This window comes from Phyllobates terribilis, unplaced genomic scaffold (genome assembly GCF_046119375.1).
Source record: "Phyllobates terribilis strain yellow unplaced genomic scaffold, ASM4611937v1 Scaffold_1__5_contigs__length_1240528914, whole genome shotgun sequence".
In the NCBI taxonomy this organism is placed as follows: domain Eukaryota; kingdom Metazoa; phylum Chordata; class Amphibia; order Anura; family Dendrobatidae; genus Phyllobates; species Phyllobates terribilis.
In genome coordinates, this window is record NW_027362761.1 from 699,385,588 (window position 1) to 699,404,825 (window position 19,238).

The window sequence follows — 19,238 nt, forward strand, 5'->3', positions numbered from 1 at the left end:
ATGCTCCTATTACTGAAGATACTATCCCAGTCTATAAGGTGAAGGGCATCTCTTAGCTGATCAAACTTTGCCCTCCTGAAGTTCAGTGTTTTTGTGACTCCCTTGCTGGGCACCCTACTGAAGCACATGTGGAATTGTATAATGTTGTGGTCACTATTTCCCAGGTGCCCCCCGACCTGCACCTCAGTTATTCTGTCTGGCCTGTTAGTTAATATTAAGTCTAAAAGGGCCGTCCCTCTAGTTGGTTCCTGCACAAGCTGTGACAAATAATTGTCTTTGATAATTGATAGAAACCTGTTTCCTTTCTGAGATCTACAGCTTTCGGTTTCCCAGTCTATATCGGGGTAGTTGAAGTCCCCCATAATAATCACCTCGTTATTTTTTGCTACTTCGTCTATTTGTCTCATTAATAGACTTTCCGTGGCTTCTGCTATATTTGGTGGTTTATAACAGACTCCTATGATAATTTTATTATTGTTTTTTGCCCCATGTATCTCCACCCATAAGGACTCGACCTCCTCATTTCCCTCCCATACATCCTCCCGTATTGTAGGCTTTACATATACACTGTGTTCCAAATTATTATGCAAATAATATTTTCTCAGATTTTCCCAAATTACCTATATGAATTGCAGTCATTGTAATTTTCCAGTCAAATAACTATTAGAGTACAATTGAAAGGTTTTTGTACAAACTGCCTATGATAACAGTATCTTTTTTAAAAAATTAAAAACTCAAACTGCACTCAAAATGCATGTTCCAAATTATTATGCATATCAGAGTTTTCAACCTTTTCATTTTAATAAAGAACAAAAAAAATGGTCATTTTTGAAATTATAAGCATTAGCAGGTTATTAGAAACTGAAATCAAACAGTTTTCAACTCAAAACTTTATTCCAGGTGATGTTACATTTGCACATAGGACCGCTTGTTCGAAAGGAGCTTCTGAACTCTCTCGTCCATTGAATTTGTCAGGTTTTGGATGGTTTCTGCTTCAATTGTTTTGCATGAGGACAGAATACCCTCCCAGAGCTGTTGCTTAGATGTGAACTGCCTCCCGCCATCATAGACACTCCTTTTGATGATGCTCCAGAGGTTCTCAATGGGGTTGAGGGCAGGGGAGCATAGGTGCCACACCATAAGTTTGTCCCCTTTTATGCCCATAGCAGCCAGAGATGCAGATGTGTTATGTGCAGCATGAGACGGGGCATTATCATGCATGAAAATGATCTTGCTGCAGAATGCACGGTTCTTCTTCTTGAACCATGGAAGGAAGTGCTGTTTGAGAAACTCAACATACATTATGGAGTTCATCTTTACCCCTTCAGGGATCCTAAAAGGGCCGACAATCTCTCTCCCCATGATTCCAGCCCAAAGCATTACTACACCTCCTCCTTGTTAGCGCCGAAGCCGTGTTTGCATGGGGTGTCCATCAACCAGCCATCCTCCACTCCATCCATCTGGACCATCGAGATCAAGTAAAGCCATCCAAGTGCCACCTGTTGAAGCCCAAGGTGCAGTACCTAGGCCATGTGAAAAGCACCGAAGGTGTATCACCAGACCCTGAAAAAGTCACCATGATCAGGGACTGGCCAAGACCCTCCACTATCAAGGAAGTGCTGCAGTTCCTCGGGCTGGTAGGCTACTACAGGAGATTCATCAAGGGTTTCACCAAGATAGCGACACCCATGCAGGACCTCTTAGTGGGCCAGTCGAAGAAGGCCAAGAACCCGAATCCTCCGTTCAAATGGGGTAAAGCAAAAAATGAATCCTTCACTCGACTGAAAGTGGCTCTTACTGGAGACGAAGTCCTGGCCTACCCCGACTATGGCCAACCCTTTACACTCTATACGGATGCCAGCAACGTGGGATTGGGAGCGGTGCTGTCCCAGGAACAGCAGAGCAGAGAGAGAGATTGCCTACGCCAGCAGGAAGCTCCATCCTACGTAAAGGAACCCCAACAACTATAGTTCCTTCAAGTTGGAGTTTTTAGCCATAGTCTGGGCTGTAACAGAGCGCTTCAAACATTACCTCGCCTCCTCCAGATTTACAGTTTTCACGGATAACAACCCGCTGACGCACCTGGAGACTGCGAACCTTGGTGCCCTAGAACAACGATGAATGGCTCGACTGTCTAACTACGAGTTTACCATCAAGTATCGGGCACGGCATAAAAACACTAATGCTGATGCGCTGTCCAGGATGCCCAGCTTGCCAGATGGGGGAGAAGACCCGGAAGAGCTGGAGGAGATAGAGATACCCGCTTTCCATCGTTACGGGGTGACCCAGTGCTCCCACTGTGTGAGGGACAAGCGCTCCGCCAACAGAGAGGCCACTTTCAACCCATTGCCCCACCATGGATGAGCAGAGACGCAGGACGGCTATCCACCTAGTAAAGGAGTTGCTGACACAAGCTGACTCGCACCCTGATCCAGATGCTCCACAGGAGACCCAACAGTTGTGGAAGGAGAAGGGCAAACTGTTCATCTATGAGTGAAAGCTGTGTCGAAGAAGTATCAACTCCCGGACACATAAACTGGTCTGGCAGGTGGTAGTCCCGAGACGGGATGCGCCAATGGTCTTATAAGCGCACCACGATGGAGCAGGACACTTCGGGTGGAAGAAATTGACAGTCCTGCTATGTGAGCGATTCTACTGGGCTGGCATGAGGAAAGCAATTGAGAGATGGTGTCGAGAATGTGGTCCATGCAACCTGAGACGGAAAGACCGTGACAGCCAGAGGGCTCCCCTGCAGCCCATAATCACCAAACAACCACTTGAACTGGTAGCCTTGGACCACGTGAAGCTAGCCCCAAGCCGGTCAGGCTATGTCTACGCTCTCACCATAGGCGGATTATAATGAGGGCACACTGCCGCTGCTTCTTCTTTGGCCAGCTAGGAGACATGGCCCTGAGCACGGCCGTGTCTGCTAGTGTGACCTCACACAGTGCGTGCCCTGCACTGCTACTTACCACCGGAGAGGAGCTGGACGACGGGAGCTGGGGGATGGTGAGTGTGTGTGTGTGTGTGAGTGTGAGTGTGTGTGCAGATAGCATTGTGTGATGTCTGTTTATATGTATTTTTGTGTTTCAAATGTGTTTATGCGTGTATGTATGTATATATCTGTATATGTTTGTGTGTGTGTGCGTGACTGCGTGCGGCCTCCCGCTGTCTCTGGGGAGGCACCGTGCGGCCTCCCTCTGTCTCTGAGGGGGCACCGTGCGGCCTCCCGCTGTATCTGGGGGGCATCGTGCGGCCTCCCACTGTGTATAGATGGCGCCATGCGGCCCCCTGCTGTGTATAGATGGCACCGTGCGGCCCCCTGCTGTGTATAGATGGTGCCGTGCAGCCTCCTGCTGTGTATAGATGGCGCTGTGCGGCCCCCTGCTGTGTACAGATGGCTATGTGTGGCCTCCTGCTGTGTATAGATGGCACCGTGCGGCCTCCTGCTGTGTATAGATGGCACCGTGCGGCCCCCTGCTGTGTATAGATGGCGCCGTGTGGCCTCCTGCTGTGTATAGATGACTACGTGCGGCCTCCTGCTGTGTATAGATGGCTACATCCGGCCTCCCGCTGTGTATAGATGGCACCGTGCGGCCTACTGCTGTGTATAGATGGCTACGTGTGGCCTCCCGCTGTGTATAGATGGCTACGGGCGGCCTCCTGCTGTGTATGGGAGGATTGTGGCAGCTCATATTGTGTGTAGGGTCTCATACTGTATATAGGGGATGTCAGCATACTTAATTGTGCTCAATATTAAGTCATACAATTAATGTAAAAAAAATTATTATAATTAATATATTAATATTGTGCCAAATTAATTTCACATGAACTATCACATGATCTATCACAGGGAATCATGTGACATGTCACGTGATACATCAGGTGAGTGGGGGGGGGCCACGCCTTCTAAACTGCCCGGGGCCCTTGCTACTCTTAATCCACCCCTGGCTCTCACCATAGTAGACCACTACTCCAGGTTCTTGGTAGTAGTGCCAGTGAAAGATCAGATGGCTCAGACGGCAGCCAAAGCGTTTCAACAACACTTTTGTCGCCCGCATGGTTACCTTGAACGAGTGCTGACTGACCAAGGTCCAGCCTTTGAAGCAGAAGTGTTCCAGGAATTCTGTAACTTATACGGCTGCAAGAAAATAAGGATGACGCCGTATCATCCTCAGACCAACGGGTTGTGCGAGAAAATGAACCAGGTGGTAATAGACCTGTTGAAGACGTTGCCCCTTGAAGAATGTAGCCTGTGGCCAGAAAAGTTACCAGATTTGGTGGACCTATATAACCACATCCCGGTGAACTCCACCAACTGTAGACCCGCTTACCTGATGAGAGCAAGACCTGGCAAGTTACCCATTGACTTAGACATGGGAGTCTTAACACCAGAGAGAACATCACCAGATGCAGATTGGGATACAGAGCGGCAACAACAATACCGCAAGATGCAAGAATGTGTGGAGAGAAGTTTGTCCCAGGCGAGACAGAAGCAGGATAAAACTTACAATCAGCACGCACCTGCAGTTCCCTTATCACCTGGAGAACAGGTACTCAAGAGGAAAAGACGAGTCCATCAATTAGATGACTAGTGGGAGGTTGAGCCATACACCGTCCTACCCTCGAATTACGATAACACCAAAGTATGCCTCATCAGTAAAGATGGAGGGGAAACTTCAGCGGCAGTCTCAAGAGACTACCTGAAGATATGCCCTGAACAGTTGAAACACAAAGAAGAAGACCAAGACAGCCCTCAGCCCATAGAAAAAGTGGAGGAAACGGTCCAGACAGTCCTTGGAGCATATCCCCGGTCTTGGACGCAGGTGAACAGAGCAATTGTGGTACCGGTCCTGACCTTTCTCCAAGCGGCCTCACCGGAAACTGCAGAGGCTCCAGAACAGCAGAGAGACCAATCAGCCCCAGAGACAGACGCTTCATCAGCAGCAGATCAGGAGAATATACCCTTTGCTAGCAGTGAACCTGTCGTACCCAGGGTGAGCCAAAGAATTCGTAGGAGATTAACCAGCCTACCGGTGTTACCTCAGACTACCCGTAGTGTAGTTCACACTGAACCCACCACACCAGGGGTAGACACTTTGGACCAGGGTAGGTCAGTGACAACAAATGTACTACGTAGATCGACCCAAAGTACTAAAGGTCAGCTCCCTGGCCACTGAAGGGACTAAAGTGTATGTTATATATAGTTGTAACCGTTAAATAATCTTGGATATATATAGTTGTTAAATTTATGGACAATCGGACCACAGGACTACGTGTGGTCAGGACAATATTGAAAATAGTTAATAAGTGGCCTTGAAAATAAACCGCAGGCGTGGTCGAAGACCAGGCCCAACGACAGAATGCCCTGAAGCCACGCCCAGGGACAATACACAAAGTGGGTTGATGCGGTTCCCACCAGCCAAATTTCAATTATCCAGAAAAAGACAATCCCCGGATTGTGGCGTAAAGACTAAGCGCCGCAGTGACTGCTATAAATTTTTGGTTAGGTTTTTTTGTAATTTTTGACTTTGTAAACTATTTGTAATGTGAATTGCTATTATCGTTGATTGTTAGTTCAAAAAGGTATCCTCAGTCCGGTAGTACTGAATTTAACTAAGGGGGAATATGGCACCCCAGGGGTCCGGTTGCCACAGTGGCATTGCCTCCCTCACAAGAGGTGATGCCATGCCTGGAATCAAGCAGGGGTCCCCTAGTCAGGTATACTAGCATGCAACACTTTCCTTGCTCCAGACCAGCAAGGGGAGCTCCTCCCCTTAGCAACTGGAATCTGGAGGCGGGGTTAGTTAGAGTTAGTGAGAGGAGTTCAAGTCAGGATAGCGAAGAGGAAAGACCTGGGGAGTGGAGCTGCACGGCAGCTCACCCAAGAGAGGAGTGTAGAAGAGCCGGACACCAGAGTCCGAGGTTGTGAGGCACTGAAGGCCCAGCAGCAGAAACCGAAGGGCAGGAGACTGCAGGTGTCCTGGCTCCATCAGACGCCCGGAGGCTCAGCAGCACCATAGGGCCCAGCACCGCCACGTGGGAGCGACACATAAGGAAGGCCCAAGCTGCATGCCATACGGGTGAGCACAAAGACGTTTTACTCAGGAATGAGGGCCACAGCACACCTGTAAGCAGCAGGGCCAAAGAGATTAGCGCAAAGGGAAGGCCTCCAACTTCACCTGGCGAGGTGGATTCCCAACTTGCTTCCAGGCCGCCCGGACCTCTACTACCAGCTAGTACCCGTGCCCCGGTCTGCTTAACAAACCGCAAGTAAAGATGAGAAGAAACCGCCATTAAGTTGTGGACTGGTCATTATCTGCACCATCCCCTGCACTACACTGCACAGCAACATCTATAACATCACCATTTACTGCCCTGGAGCTAAGCTCTGCCTGTGGAGAGCTGAACCAACTCTGCTGCGTCATCATCAGCTCCAGAGGATCTGCTCCGCAGCGGCGGCTCTATATAGCCGCATGCCACAGGTGGCGTCATGAACATTATATATAGAAACTCTATTCCCTTTTCTTTAAAACCCCTTTTATTGACCACCCTGGGTCACAGACCAGGTCACCGCCACTGTGACATCCCCCAGCATCGACCAGCCCAGCTACCGAGTACCCCACGGCCCAGGGTTCGCGTCACATACGCAATAACAGTATAGGAGATCCACTTTTTAATAATGGGAACAACAAAGCATAGCCGGCTGAAGGCTCTCTGTAGCGTCGGCGTCCCTGCCTCCTGCTAGGCAGGGACGCTGTTCCCCTCACCTCTCCGCTCCGTGCCCGGCGTCTTCCTCCCGCTCTGCTGGCAGCGAGCACTGCTTCCCGGCCACTGTGCTTAGGGCGTGCGCGCACGCGCGCTCCCCCCTCTCTTAAAGGGGCCGCGCGCGCAGTCCTAAGGAGTCCCCGGCCAATGGCCGGAGGACCTCACCATATATAAGGCACCTCCTCCAAAATGGAGGTGCCCGAGCAATGTTGTTGCATAGCCTATCACTCTGCTTCAGCCCTCAGGTCCCGTTACCAGATACCTGCCAGTTACCTGCCAGTTACCTGCCAGATTCCTGCTTGATACCTGCCTGATACTTGTCTATCTACTTGCATTCCTGCGGTCCGACAGTCTGCCTACCAGCCCTGCCAGTCTGTCTATGGATCTGATTGCCCGCTCACCTGGGAGCGCTCATCTGCTACCTGCCTGCTAGCTTACCTGGAGGCTCTGCCATCACGTGCTGTGACCACCTGCCTGTCCAGAGACTCTTAACCGCTCACCTGGGAGCGTCCGCCTGCTACCTGCCTGCTAGCCTACCTGGAGGCTCTGCCGTCACGTGCTGTGACCACCTGCCTGTCCAGAGACTCTTACCCACTCACCTGGGAGCGTCCGCCTGCTACCTGCCCCCTAGCCTACCTGGAGGCTCTGCCGTCACCTGCTGTGACCACCTGCCTGTCCAGAGACTCTTGCCCGCTCACCTGGGAGCGTCCACCTGCTACCTGCCTGCTAGTCTACCTGGAGGCTTAGCCATCACTTGCTGTGACCACCTACCTGTCCAGAGACTCTTGCCCGCTCACCTGGGAGCGTCCACCTGCTACCTGCCTGCTAGCCTATCTGGAGGCTTAGCCGTCACTTGCCGTGACCACCCGCCTGTCAAGAGACTGTCCCCGTCACTTGCCGTGACCTCCTGCCCTTCTACCCAGAGACTGTCCCCGTCACTTGCCGTGACCTCCTGCCCTTCTACCCAGAGACTGTTCCCGTCACTTGCAGTGACCTCCTGCCCTTCTACCCAGAGACTGTCCCCATCACTTGCCGTGACTACCTGCCCGCCTACCCTGGGAGCCACCCGCTTCCTTACAAGGACTGCCACTTTGTATCATTGCTCAGAGGTTCCACCTCCCAGACCCGTTACAGTTTGCTCGGGCCATGGAACCCGGTGGCACCCAAGCTCCCTCGCTCTCGGACTTGTGTCATGAACTTTCCCGTCAGAGGTCCCAAAAGGAGTCCATCCTGAGTCATCTGCGTAGTGTTAACTCCCGCCTGGACACATTGTCTACCTCTTCGGGAGATGCCTCCACACGCACACTTACTACCCCGGCACCGCCGCAGCCCATCAACACCATGGCATCTCTTCCCGGTCCCCGCCTCTCCGCTCCTCCTCGTTTTGGCGGAGATCCCAGCCAGGCACGGGGCTTCATTAACCAGTGCACTCTGCACTTCGAACTGTTGGCACACCAGTTTTCCACCGACCGAGCCAAAGTAGCCTTCATCATGTCCCATCTCACGGGAGAGGCACTGGCTTGGCTAAATCCTCTATGGGAGAGAGGAGACCCCCTGGTGTCCAACCTGCCAGCCTTTCTCACGGCTTTCCGGAAAGTCTTCGACGAACCAGGACGGAAGACCTCATCCGCATCATCTCTGCTACGCCTCCGTCAAGGAAATCTCACCGTGGGCCAATATGCCATACGGTTCCGTACCCTTGCTTCGGAGCTGGCCTGGGATAACGACACCCTGGTGTCTGTCTTTTGGGAGGGTCTGTCCGGCCGTATTAAAGATGAACTCGCCGATCGGGACATTCCTACCACTCTCGACGACTTAATAACTCTTGCCACCCGGATAGACATCCGGTTCCAGGAGCGCGCCAAAGAGGTCACCCGTGAGAGGAGGTTTCCACGTCTAGCCCCTACCTTCCAGAAACCCGTCACTAGTCCCGTTACTCCCCAGGCGCACTCACCCGAGCCTATGCAGGTCGACCAGACCAAGATGGTCAAGACCGGTCAAGAGTTACGCCGAGCCGAGGGGAGCTTCTTCTACTGTGGCAGTAAGGAGCACAGGATCCGTTCCTGCCCGGAGAGGTCGGGAAATGCCTGTGTCTAGGATCGCTCAGAGAGGTCGTCCTAGAAAAGAGTAAACCCTCTCCATCTCTGTTGCTGTCGGTCTCTATCATCTGCGGGGAGAACCGTTATTTTGAACTAGCCCAACTTGACTCTGGAGCTGCCGGAAATCTCATTTCTCAGTCCCTGGTAGAGAAATACCGCATTCCCACCAAACCTCTAGCTGTACCCTTATCTGTCGCTGCCGTAGATGGGGGCCTCTTACCACATCCCATCCAACTCATCACCGAATCCATAACCCTGCAGGTGGGAATGCTGCACTCAGAGAGCATCTTCTTTCATGTTCTGCCTGGACTCTCTCATGCCCTCTTGCTAGGCCTACCTTGGCTTCAGAAACATGCACCCGTGCTTGATTGGCAGACCGGAGAAGTCCTTCGCTGGGGACAGGACTGCCATAAGACTTGTTTAGTTCCCGTCCATCCTGTCCGTCCTTCTCCTACCCCAGCCAATCTACCTGGTCTTCCGGTTCCCTATTGGTCTTATGCGGACGTCTTTAATAAAAAGGAGGCAGAGACATTACCCCCTCATAGACCATACGACTGCCCAATCGACCTGATGCCCGGCGCTACTCCTCCCCATGGGCGTATTTACCCTTTGTCCGCTGCTGAGACCCGGTCCATGTCTGAATATATTGAGGAGAATCTGGCCCGGGGATTTATCCAGAAATCGACCTCCCTGGCGGGAGCAGGCTTCTTCTTCGTCAAAAAGAAAAACGGCTCACTCCGTCCCTATATAGACTATAGAGGCCTTAACCAGATCACGGTGAAGAATAAATACCCCCTTCCGCTCATTCCGGAATTATTTGACCGTCTGAGGGGGGCTAGAATCTTCACCAAGCTGGACCTCCGTGGGGCGTATAACCTGGTCCGTATCCGTCAGGGGGATGAATGGAAGACAGCATTCAACACCCGGGACGGCCACTATGAATACCTGGTAATGCCCTTCAGTCTCTGTAACGCTCCCGCCGTCTTTCAAGAGTTGGTCAATGACATCTTCCGGGACCTTCTCTACTCCTGCGTAGTGGTGTACCTGGACGACATCTTGGTCTTCTCTCCGGATCTTCTCACTCACCGGAGGGATGTTCGTCAGGTCCTGCTCAGACTCAGGCAGAACCACCTCTACGCTAAATATGAGAAGTGCCTCTTTGAGCAGACCTCGCTTCCATTCTTGGGCTACATAATCTCTCAGACCGGCCTACGAATGGATCCTGAGAAACTGTCTGCCATCCAGAAGTGGCCCCGACCAGAGGGGTTGAAGGCTATTCAGCGGTTCCTGGGCTTCGCCAACTACTACCGCCTCTTCATACCGCACTTCTCTTCCCGGACTGCCCCAATCTCTGCGCTCACCAGTAAGGGCACTAATCCCAGAGAATGGCCGCCCGAAGCAGAGGAAGCCTTTCTTTCCTTAAAACAGGCTTTCTCTTCTGCCCCGGTGCTGCATCGTCCGGACGGCAACAAACAATTCTTCCTGGAAGTTGACGCCTCCTCCTCTGGAGCCGGAGCGGTACTTACCCAAAAGTCGTCTTCCGGAAGAATGGTAACTTGCGGCTTCTTCTCCAAACTCTTCTCCCCTTCTGAGCGCAATTATTCTATAGGAGACCGAGAGTTATTGGCCATTAAGCTGGCACTGGAGGAGTGGCGTTACCTGCTCGAGGGGGCTCTTCACCAGGTAATTATTTACACGGACCACAAGAACTTGGCTTACCTCCAGAGCGCCCAGAGACTTAACCCGCGCCAAGCCCGGTGGTCCTTGCTTTTTGCCCGCTTTGATTTCGTTCTTCATTTTCGCCCGGCAGACAAAAACATCAAAGCTGACGCCTTGTCCCGATCCTTCCTGGTGTCTGATCTAGAGGAGGAGCCTAAGCACATCATTGATCCCGCCAGAGTAATGCAGGTGGCCCCCGTGAATCTAAATCGTCTCCCTCCCGGTAAGACGTTCGTAACAGTACCTGATCGGAAGAAGATCCTACACTGGGGTCACTCGTCTAAGCTAGCTGGCCACGCCGGTCAGAAAAAGACCCTCCAGCTTATTACCCGGCATTACTGGTGGCCTACCCTGCACAAGGACGTAATAGACTTTGTTTCAGCCTGTGTGTCCTGCGCCCGCAACAAGGTTCCGAGACATCTGCCAGCTGGTCGCCTCCTTCCTCTTCCAGTACCTGCTGCCCCGTGGCAGCATATAGCTATGGACTTTATAACGGATCTCCCTGTCTCTGCCGGTTGTACGGTCATTTGGGTGGTCGCTGACCGCTTTTCCAAGATGGCTCACTTCATTCCCCTGCCGGCCCTCCCGTCTGCACCCGAGCTGGCTAAAGACTTTATCCGCCACATCTTCCGTCTCCATGGCCTGCCCCTCCACATTGTGTCGGATCGTGGGGTTCAGTTCACCTCACGCTTCTGGAGAGCCACATGTAAGCTGCTGGACGTCACCCTGGACTTCTCCTCGGCTTACCACCCACAGTCCAATGGTCAAGTGGAGCGGATCAATCAGATCCTGACCAGTTACCTCCGGCACTTCGTTAATGCCCACCATTCGGACTTGGTGGATCTCCTACCATGGGCCGAGTTCTCTTACAATAATCACGAGAGCGAATCTTCCTCCAAATCCCCGTTTTTTGTAGTCTTCGGTCAGCATCCTCGGATCCCATTTCCCGTCTCCACCTCGGTGGACAATCCGGCTGCGGAATCTCTCGTTAGAGAATTCTCCTCCATTTGGGAGAGTACCCGATCCACACTCCTTCAGTCATCCGAGCGGATGAAAAGACACGCTGACAAAAAACGCCTGGATCCTCCACAATTCCGTCCTGGAGATAAAGTCTGGCTCTTGTCCAAGTATGTCCGGCTCAAGATTCCTTCCTACAAGTTAGGGCCTCGGTTCATCGGCCCACTGGAAGTTATCAAACAAATCAACCCAGCGGCCTATAAATTGAAACTCCCGGCAAACTTGCGGATCCCTAACTCCTTCCATGTATCTCCCCTCAAACACGTGGTACTTAACTCTTTTTCCAAGTCTACAGGTACGCCTCCTGCTCTGGTTTCCGCTGAAAACGAGTTTGAGGTAGAGAACAATCTGGCCACCAAAAGAGTAAGAGGAAAGACCTTTTTTCTAGTGGATTGGAAGGGGTTTGGTCCTGAGGAGAGAACGTGGGAGCCCCGGGAGAACATCCATGCCCCTCTCATCCATGATAAATTTCTGTCTGGCCTAAAAAAGGGGGGGGCTAAAGGGGGGGGGGTACTGTAGCGTCGGCGTCCCTGCCTCCTGCCAGGCAGGGACGCTGTTCCCCTCACCTCTCCGCTCCGTGCCCGGCGTCTTCCTCCCGCTCTGCTGGCAGCGCGTGCTGCTTCCCGGCCACTGTGCTTAGGGCGCTCGCGCTCCCCCTCTCTTAAAGGGGCCACGCGCGCCGTCCTAAGGAGTCCCCGGCCAATGGCCGGAGGACCTCACCATATATAAGGCACCTCCTCCAAAATGGAGGTGCCCGAGCAATGTTGTTGCATAGCCTATCACTCTGCTTCAGCCCTCAGGTCCCGTTACCAGATACCTGCCTGTTACCTGCCAGTTACCTGCCAGATTCCTGCTTGATACCTGCCTGATACTTGTCTATCTACTTGCATTCCTGCGGTCCGACAGTCTGCCTACCAGCCCTGCCAGTCTGTCTATGGATCTGATTGCCCGCTCACCTGGGAGCGCTCATCTGCTACCTGCCTGCTAGCTTACCTGGAGGCTCTGCCATCACGTGCTGTGACCACCTGCCTGTCCAGAGACTCTTACCCGCTCACCTGGGAGCGTCCGCCTGCTACCTGCCTGCTAGCCTACCTGGAGGCTCTGCCGTCACGTGCTGTGACCACCTGCCTGTCCAGAGACTCTTAGCCGCTCACTTGGGAGCGTCCGCCTGCTACCTGCCCCCTAGCCTACCTGGAGGCTCTGCCGTCACCTGCTGTGACCACCTGCCTGTCCAGAGACTCTTGCCCGCTCACCTGGGAGCGTCCACCTGCTACCTGCCTGCTAGTCTACCTGGAGGCTTAGCCATCACTTGCTGTGACCACCTGCCTGTCCAGAGACTCTTGCCCGCTCACCTGGGAGCGTCCACCTGCTACCCGCCTGCTAGCCTATCTGGAGGCTTAGCCGTCACTTGCAGTGACCACCCGCCTGTCAAGAGACTGTCCCCGTCACTTGCCGTGACCTCCTGCCCTTCTACCCAGAGACTGTCCCCGTCACTTGCCGTGACCTCCTGCCCTTCTACCCAGAGACTGTTCCCGTCACTTGCCGTGACCTCCTGCCCTTCTACCCAGAGACTGTCCCCGTCACTTGCCGTGACTACCTGCCCGCCTACCCTGGGAGCCACCCGCTTCCTTACAAGGACTGCCCCTTTGTATCGTTGCTCAGAGGTTCCACCTCCCAGACCCGTTACACTCTCTAACAATAGCGAGGGCCGACTGCTGGCCCTTAAGTATAGTAAGAATAGTAAGGCTGAAAAAATAGTGTTTGTGACTTTCACAATCCCTCCTTCATAAATGAAACAGAATGTGTCTGATGATGTGTCACACACCACATGGCCAGATAAGGTTGTAAAATGTTAAAATGACATTTCCCAGTGAATGCATATGTCTTGGTTGAAAGCAATGCAAAAGTGCAAAAACACATCAAAAACGCTACATGTGAACATAGCCCAAGGTGTGGAGGAGCATTTTTGTTTTTGGTTATTTATTTTGCCTCATATACAAGTCATTACCCTGGAAAGGATGTTCCTTAACATATTTCCCAGGAAAATCCATTTTGGTTTAGTTTTTGTATGTTTTATTGTGTGTCCGTAAAAGTGGTGTAATATCTCTGACAACATTGTTGACAGCTGCGACCTGGGAGTCAGCAATGCTTCCAGGGGTCTTCCCCATGCTGTTCCCATGTCATTTGAGCACTGTTCCCATCCATTTGGGCAATTTTTTAGGCCCTCTGCAGACCGCCAGAAAAATGCTTGAGTTTCCCTTAGACTTACATTGGGCTCGTTACTCGGTCTGAGCACTCGAGCATTCCAATTTGCTAGACTCGAACAACAAGTATCTGAGCATTTCAGTGCTCGCTCATCACTACATAAAATGTGTTATTCTAGTGGCATACCTGTATAGGTTACAGAGGTTGCAGTCATACTAATGCCCCACTGTCACATAAGTACCTTTGTAATTGTCATTTTTCTCAATGGGAACCTGTCAACAACTTGATCCCCATACTAATTGCATTACTGCAGAGAATAGTAAGAGACAAGTTCAAACATACCATACAGGCAATAAATGGATTTTCTGTCCTCGATAAAATGTAATTGAGGCTGCAAGTGCAACAAGGGTGGGTCTATTCCCAGCTAGTATATCAACCTATTGCAATAATTCCTGCCTAATGTCACGCCCCTAGATTTGATTGACATCTGTGCAATGCTGCTGCTAACAGTCACATTGCTGCGCTAAACAGGCATCCATCAAGTCAATGGGTTTGATACTATGTCCACCAAACAATAAAATTGAGAAGATTATCTTCTTACCTAGCCAGATTCCTAGGCTTACAGCTACAGCCACACGTGGAGTCCTTTGACGCAAAGAACGGAGTGGGAACACAGTCACGTACCAGCGATCTACACTCATAGCAGTCAGGGTCACACAGGTAGCTTGCACTGACACCTAAGGAAATAAAAAAACATATGTTTGAGCGCCAAACTAGTCAATTTTATCCCTTTTCTCATTTAAGAAAGCACATGCACACTAGCGTTATCATCCATCATTAGTTCCTCACGGTTTTTGACAGAGTGCATTGCTAGTGCACATGGATTGATTTGGATAACGAAAGCAAAATAAAAGCCGTTTGAACATATTGTGTCTAAAACCAGCCGTGAGTAAAAGAAAGGCCCTAGGCAAAAGTTTAAATTGGGGCCCAAATGCTAACATATTGCACCATCACACAGAAACATTTGGGTTGTATTTACATGCTCTGAGTTCAGGCCGTTAAACGGGCATGAGCAACAATATTGAAGTTGTTCGACACTTGTTTCCCAGCCTCTTCACACCAGCTGAGGAAGAATGATGGGCACAGAACGATCACTAGTAGGTCAATCTGTCCCCATACAGTATCATGTTATCAGCAGCATATCTGCAGTTTTCACCAGGCGATGTGCTGCTGAGAACAATGATTTTTTTTTCCGGCATAAACAATCCAATCACTTGATGAATAGGCAGCATTTTGCTTGTTTAGAATAATGCAACCTATAGTCCTCCACATAGTATAATACACACCTCATATTCCTCCATATAGTATAATGCGCTCCCCATAGTCCTCCATACAGTATAATGTGCCCCATAGTCCTCCATACAGTATAATGTGCTCCATAGGCTTTCATATAGTAAAATGCACTCCCCATAGTCCTCCATATACTATAATGTGCCCAATAGTCGTCCATATTGTATAATGCACCATCTATAGTCCTCCATATAGTACAATGCATTCCCCATCATCCTCCATACAGTATAATGCACTCCTCATAGTTCTTCATACTGTGTAATTCACACCATAGTCCTCGATAGTCTAGTGCAGCCCCCATATAGTACATATAGTATAATGCACTCCCCATATAGTACATATAGTATAATGCACAGCACATAGTCCTTGATAGAGTATAATGCAGCCCTCATATAGTACATAAAGTATAATGCTGACACGCAAGGTATGGGAAAGACTTAGTGCAACACAAAGGGAAGAGGGAAAGGAAGCCCAGACTCTAGGGAAAGGGGGCAGTGGAGACCTCTTGGCTGATAGAGGAGACAGGGAGATATTCTAACGTCCCTATATTGGCTCTTCACCAATCGCCGCACGCGTTCCTCGCCTTGTCTTTCCCTGGCGTTTGGCTAAGGCTAGGGAAGGGAGGAGATGAGCACTAGTCGATCCCCAGTGACACTAAAGACAACAAGTGGGGACAAACAAAGGGAAATTGCTTAGCTTTAGGTGACTCCAGTCAACTGTGCACACTTCCTCAACACCAGAGAGGAAGAAGTACTGCTCTTGCTCAAGCCTTCGCAAAGAGTAATGAATATCGCTGGCACCTCCCTCTGGAACACAGCAGGTATTTATACACCCAGGCCAGGGTGTTAATTAGCTAGAGGAAGGTAGCCTCTGGGTCCTAGAGACAGCCTCTAAGAAGATGTCTGCAATGCCCAACATAGAGATCTCCAGCAACCCACTGCAGGGCGACTGTCTGTCACTTCTGACACACCAGTGACAGTACCCCCCTCTACGAGGGGCCTCCGGACACTCAGGACCGGATTTCTTAGGATAAGAAGTGTGGAATGAATGAACCAACCTGGGAGCGTTCACCTCTGATGCTGAAACCCACATCCTCTCCTCAGGACCATAGCCTTTCCAGTGCATCAAGTATTGTAGAGAACAACGTTGGAGATGAGAATCTACTATCCTCGAAATATGGAACTTCAGATTACCATCAACCATTACTGGGGACGGTGGTAGAGGTGAGGGCTCAAGAGGTTCCACATACTTCTTGAGTAAGGACCTATGGAACACGTTGTGGACCTTAAGGGCCTGAGGAAGTTCAAGACGAAACGCTGCCGGGTTAATGACGACGGTTATTTTATAGGGACTAGTGTTGAGCGAGCATGCTCGACACTGCTCTGTACTCGCCCGAGCATCTCACTACTCGGGAAGTTCGGCGAGCACCGAGCATTTCCGGGTTACTCGGACGGGATCTCGGGTCTCCACCCTGCACGTCTGGCGCTCTTTACAGAGCCAATGAACATGCAGGGATTGCCAGCCAGTCACTGTAATACCGAAGCCATGTTGTTTGTGGGCATTACAATGATTGGCTGGCCGCACAGCGTCACCTCGAGTATTTAAAACCGTGCGCCGCCATCTTGGACACAGTCACCCCGGATCAGACAGTGTAGGGTCAGTGCTGCTGAGCTAGGGAGAGATTTATACTCCGAAATAGTTAGTGTAGAGTCTCTAAAGCCTGCCAAATCAAGCAAACAGTCCTTCTCAGGACTAATATCCATCCCAGATATCAGGCAGGCTGTATAGGAGACGCAGTGGTTATACCAACAAACACTGCATTACGGTCCTGTGTGCTCCTGCTGGTCAAGTTGCTAGACTTATCCCCCGGTCTCAGGGGCCAGGAAAAATCCTATTTTTTTTCATCTAAATCCTGTATTTTTTTTTTTCCTCAGTCAGACTGTACAAATACACGTCTTATTAACCTTTTTGTATTCCCCCCCCAAAAAAAAAATTGAGTGTGTCTGTGACTGTTCAGACACCAATATATCTATTTAAAAGAGTCTGGTGTGGGCCAGATAACTAGAACTGTGGTTTTGCAGTTCCACGGTTCAAATCTCTGTATTATCCTGCTTTTGGCATTTTTTCCGTAAAAAAAAACAGTAATAGTGTCTCCCTGACTGTTCAGACACCAATATATCTGTTTAAAAGAGTCTGGTGTAGGCCAGATAACTAGAACTTTGGTTTTGCAGTTCCACAGTTCAAATCTCTGTATTATCCTGCTTTTGGCACTTTTTGCTGTAAAAAAAAATCAGTAATAGTGTCTCCCTGACTGTTCAGACACCAATATATCTGTTTAAAAGAGTCTGGTGTAGGCCAGATAACTAGAACTGTGGTTTTGCAGTTCCACGGTTCAAATCTCTGTATTATCCTGCTTTTGGCATTTTTTCCGTAAAAAACAACAGTAATAGTGTCTCCCTGACTGTTCAGACACCAATATATCTGTTTAAAAGAGTCTGGTGTAGGCCAGATAACTAGAACTGTGGTTTTGCAGTTCCACGGTTCAAATCTCTGTATTATCCAGCTTTTGGCATTTTTTCCGTAAAAAAAAAGCAGTAATAGTGTCTCCCTGACTGTTCAGACACAAATATATCTGCTTAAAAGATTCTGGTGTAGGCCACATAACTATAACTGTGATTTTGCAGTTCAACGGTTCAAATCTCTGTATTATCCACCTTTTTGCCTTTTTTACATAAAAAATAAAAAAATTGAGTGTCTCGCTCAGTGTTCAGACACAAATATATCTGTTTAAAAGATTCTGGTGTAGGCCAGAGAAATAGAACTGTTGTTTTCCTCTTCCACAGTTCTAATCTACTTTTATTACCCTTTTTCCATTGATAGTGCGAGTGTAAGCAATTTTACTTCATTTACAATGGGCAAGGCGCGTGGCAAGGGACGTGGAACTGGACGTTCTGGTGATGGTGCGTGTAGAGGACGGGGCTGTGGTCAAGGTGAAAATGTGCCACAACCAACAGCCACATCTTCTCTCTCCCTCTTCTTAACCGAATTACTAGGGAAGCACACTAAAAACAGCAGTATTGCGAACTGATCAGTGTGAACAGGTTATTAATTGGATAGCAGATAATACTTCCAGTTACCTGGGCACCACCACCTCCGGTCTGTCTTCCACACGGTCAAGTTTTAGTAGCCGTGAGTCTCGACCGCATACTCCTCCTCACCCTGATGCTCCTTCCTCCCACCATGCTGAGTGTCGTCAGACAGCAACTGATCCCACACTTGGACACTCTGAAGAGCTGTTCACTGGTCCATTTCCATATTTGTGCCCCTCGTCTGCTCCGCTTGAAGTGGTGGAAGAGGAGATCCCATGTAGCGATGCCCAAATATTTGAACAGCCACGGCCAGAGGAAGTCGACGCTGGCAATTTGTCACAAGAGGTGGACGATGACGAGACACAATTGCCACGAAGTGAGGAGGAGGATCGTGGTGTGCAAGTGGAAGAGGAGGAGGTGGTGGATGATCTAGTAACTGACCCAACATGGCAGGAGGACACGCAGAGCGAGGCCAGCAGCACACAGGGGGAGGGAGGCAGAGTACCCCAACAGGCAGGAAGAAGCAGTGTAGTGGCCGCACACAGAAGGCGGGCAACAGTTCCCCATAACACCAGCACGAGGGACGTTGCCAGTACAACCGGTAAGTTTTCCAGAGTCTGGAATTTTTTAAAAGACTCTGCTGATAACCACAAAAAGGCCATTTGTACCACCTGCCATGCCAGCATCAGCAGGGGTGACAAAACTACCAGCCTGACCACCACCAGCATGATCAGTCACATGGCAGAAAAGCTTTGTGGGGCGAACACCAGGGTCCACGACAAGTGTCAGCGGGTGTCACCACTGCTTCTTCCGCTGTTGTGCGTGTAAGAGAACGCCCTGTTGTGCGTGCAAGGCAATCCCCTGTCCATAATGAATGCAAAGATGCCCCCTCCTCTCAGTCTTCACTTGTTATGGCAGTTTCTCAAGAAACAGCATCAACGTCCACGTCCACGTCCCACCGCAGCGTTCAAATGTCCATATCCCAGAGCTT

General features: G+C 50.4%; 1 protein-coding gene across 1 annotated transcript in view; it reads right to left on the reverse strand.

Moving 5' to 3' along the window:
• Window positions 1–19,238, reverse strand: part of KISS1R (KISS1 receptor) — a 431,843-nt gene that overhangs the window by 136,780 nt on the left and 275,825 nt on the right. The window contains 1 exon segment of the mRNA XM_073655142.1: window positions 14,410–14,545. Within this exon segment, the coding sequence (XP_073511243.1) occupies window positions 14,410–14,545 (136 nt within the window).